The 2,500-nt window shown below is 40.3% G+C and overlaps 1 protein-coding gene across 3 annotated transcripts in view; it reads left to right on the top strand.

Annotated features, from left to right (window-relative positions):
• Positions 1-100: 100 nt before the first annotated feature.
• The window catches only part of LOC135103583 (cellular tumor antigen p53-like), a 13,149-nt gene continuing 10,749 nt past the window's right edge, over positions 101-2,500 (top strand). Inside the window, exon 1 of one of the 3 annotated variants that reach the window (XM_064010040.1) lies at positions 101-274. In XM_064010040.1, coding sequence (XP_063866110.1) covers positions 116-274 — 159 coding nt within the window. In that variant the 5' untranslated portion in view covers positions 101-115. The remainder of the gene's footprint in view (positions 275-2,500) is intronic. The other 2 variants (XM_064010043.1, XM_064010041.1) reach the window with 2 other exon arrangements.

Genomic DNA, 2,500 nt, shown 5'->3' with positions numbered 1-2,500 from the left:
GCAACAGAAAGGAATTTCATCCTAAATACCATTTGTAATTTCTCTTTATACATATCTTCTTGAAGAGAAAAGGAGGGGCGTTATTTTAATGTGTGGCGATGTGTGTGCATTGTGGATGCGTCCAGCAACAAAGAGGTTCGGCAACAGTGGTGACGTCAGTCAGTGTGTGTTGATGGAATCCAAAGGGAGGGTGGTTTTACAGCCAGTGTCAGGGAAAAAATACTTTCTTTACACTCCTGCTGCAAACCATCCTCCTACAGGAGGTGCTAATAAGGTAAGTTAAAACTGTTTTGGGAACTGATCCCATGGTTTTCTGAAACTTAAGATATCTGAAGGTTCGGACATGGCTTGATAGTGTTGGTTCATGTATCCAGCGAGCTGCCGGTAACACATGCTTAAATGGATTGGGTTGGTGTGACTAGGCTGCTGTGATGTCTCCGAGCAGCGATAGATTCGGTTAGAAATAGGCAGGGCGACGGGTTGGCAGATGGCGGGTAACCTTGAGGGTGTGGACTCCTGTTGTGGCCCAGACCTAAGTGTACACTGTTCACCTTGTGTCAAGCCTTTAGCTGTCACATGTAATCATCCATATGATAGATTTTAAATAATTGAACAAATGAGTAATTAATAAAAGTTTTGACGGTGGATATAAAGGAACATGAACAATTTGACTACTAAATGGGGTATGTAGATATGAGTATGTGATGACTTTTAAGCTAATATACATCCACCCATTTAGCACATGTTTGTTGGGCTGTTCACTACATAACAAGTGGTGATGATAGTTTCATCCGTATAAAGATTGATTTACCCTTATGAGACGTCCATGTGTTACAGGAGTTGGGGGTGCTGCCCGGCGTGAAAGATAAGAGGGCGAGCGAGATGGCCAGATAAAGGAGATTAGGGATCAGTTAAGTGCTTCATCTCAACAAAATGGAGGAGCCAGACCGATAAAATCCATAGAATTATAGTATGTAATAAAAGATGAGGAACTGTATAGGATGGATGGCCTGACCTAAATCGAAAGCACGATACAACTATCAGATCAAAATGTAGATTAATTATGTGTTTTGGTAAAATCAATGATTTTGCATAAAAGATGCACATATTAAGGGATCGCAGTTTAATACTTCAAAGTGGATTTGTCCAGAAATTAAAGGAATGCGGTGTACCGAAAATGTAGCCCCAAAAGAAATAACGATGGCGCTTCATTATTATGCTTTCATGACGACCCTTCGCAAGGAATCACAATAGGACAATAACAAGAGCGTGGAAAGTTGATCACATTTCTTCACAACACAGTTAATGTCACAGTTTTCTCGCCAAACCATTCAAATAATATACAAGTAAATAATATACTATAAGAATAAATAAGGAAAAAAAGCAATAGAACCAAACTTATAACTGTTGAATAGGCACACTCGTAGTATTGCCATGTCGTAATGTATGTATATGATATTGACTTTATATGTGCACGCTCGGCTAGCGTGAGGTTTGTCCCGTGTGAAATGTGTGGGAGGCAGGTGAAACTCGCCTGTATTTACAGTAACGTCTTCAAAGCAGTCAGGATGCACCTGACTGTGCATTACGGGTATTGTAATATTTGAAATAAACATTTTTTTCCCCAGATTCGTAACAATTTAAATTTATCTTAAGTTATGTTTCGACTCTAAGAAAAAATGCCCGGTGTCACCTGTTCCATTCATAAATCGGAGCCAGTGCATTTTTCAGCGACTTTTATCTGTTGTTTCTCATTTCTTCTCTAAACCACGAATTAAACAAACAGCATTCTCTCTCTCTCTCTCTCTCTCTCTCTCTCTCTCTCTCTCTCTCTCTCTCTCTCTCTCTCTCTCTCTCTCTCTCTCTCTCTCTCTCTCTCTCTCTCTCTCTCTCTCTCCCTCTCAAACACAAATGACTAACTTTGATTAACAATAGATTAGTAAATACAGCTAATAAGTTGGCCAAGAAAACATGCTATTTATTTTTAACTATTGAAAAGAATGTTTTCTTATTTTAGTACCATGCGATGATAATTTTGTGGTAACATTGTGGGTTCGACAACATTGTTGTGTTACGTTTTAAAGAAGTATGGTGGTAGGTACATACATCTTGGCGTGGTTCTAAACTAAAGACAGTAGGATGTAGCATGTGTAGCCTATAGTGATATGCATTTGTGAGATGTTCTTTCTGTTGCTCCGGTCAGGGGTCGCCACAGCCTTCAACGCACTGGGTCCTCTGCCTTCCTGAGTCACACCCATAACAAGCATGTCTTACACTGCATCCATACACCTGCTCCTAGGTTTATGGTTTTTCTCTAGCTGGGTAGTTCTATCTCCAGCATCCTCCCCACATACTCCTCGTCTTTCAGTTTGGCATGTCCAGACCACCTGTCTCGCCTAATTTAGCTTCCAGACTGGCGTACTATATGATTTGCGCCTTTGATCTATTCGTTCCTGTTTTTGTTGAGGCTCTTCACTCCATAAGAAAATTGCAGCATATT

This window comes from Scylla paramamosain, chromosome 9 (assembly GCF_035594125.1).
Source record: "Scylla paramamosain isolate STU-SP2022 chromosome 9, ASM3559412v1, whole genome shotgun sequence".
NCBI classification, from domain to species: Eukaryota; Metazoa; Arthropoda; class Malacostraca; order Decapoda; family Portunidae; genus Scylla; species Scylla paramamosain.
This window is presented reverse-complemented; position numbering and strand designations above follow the sequence as displayed.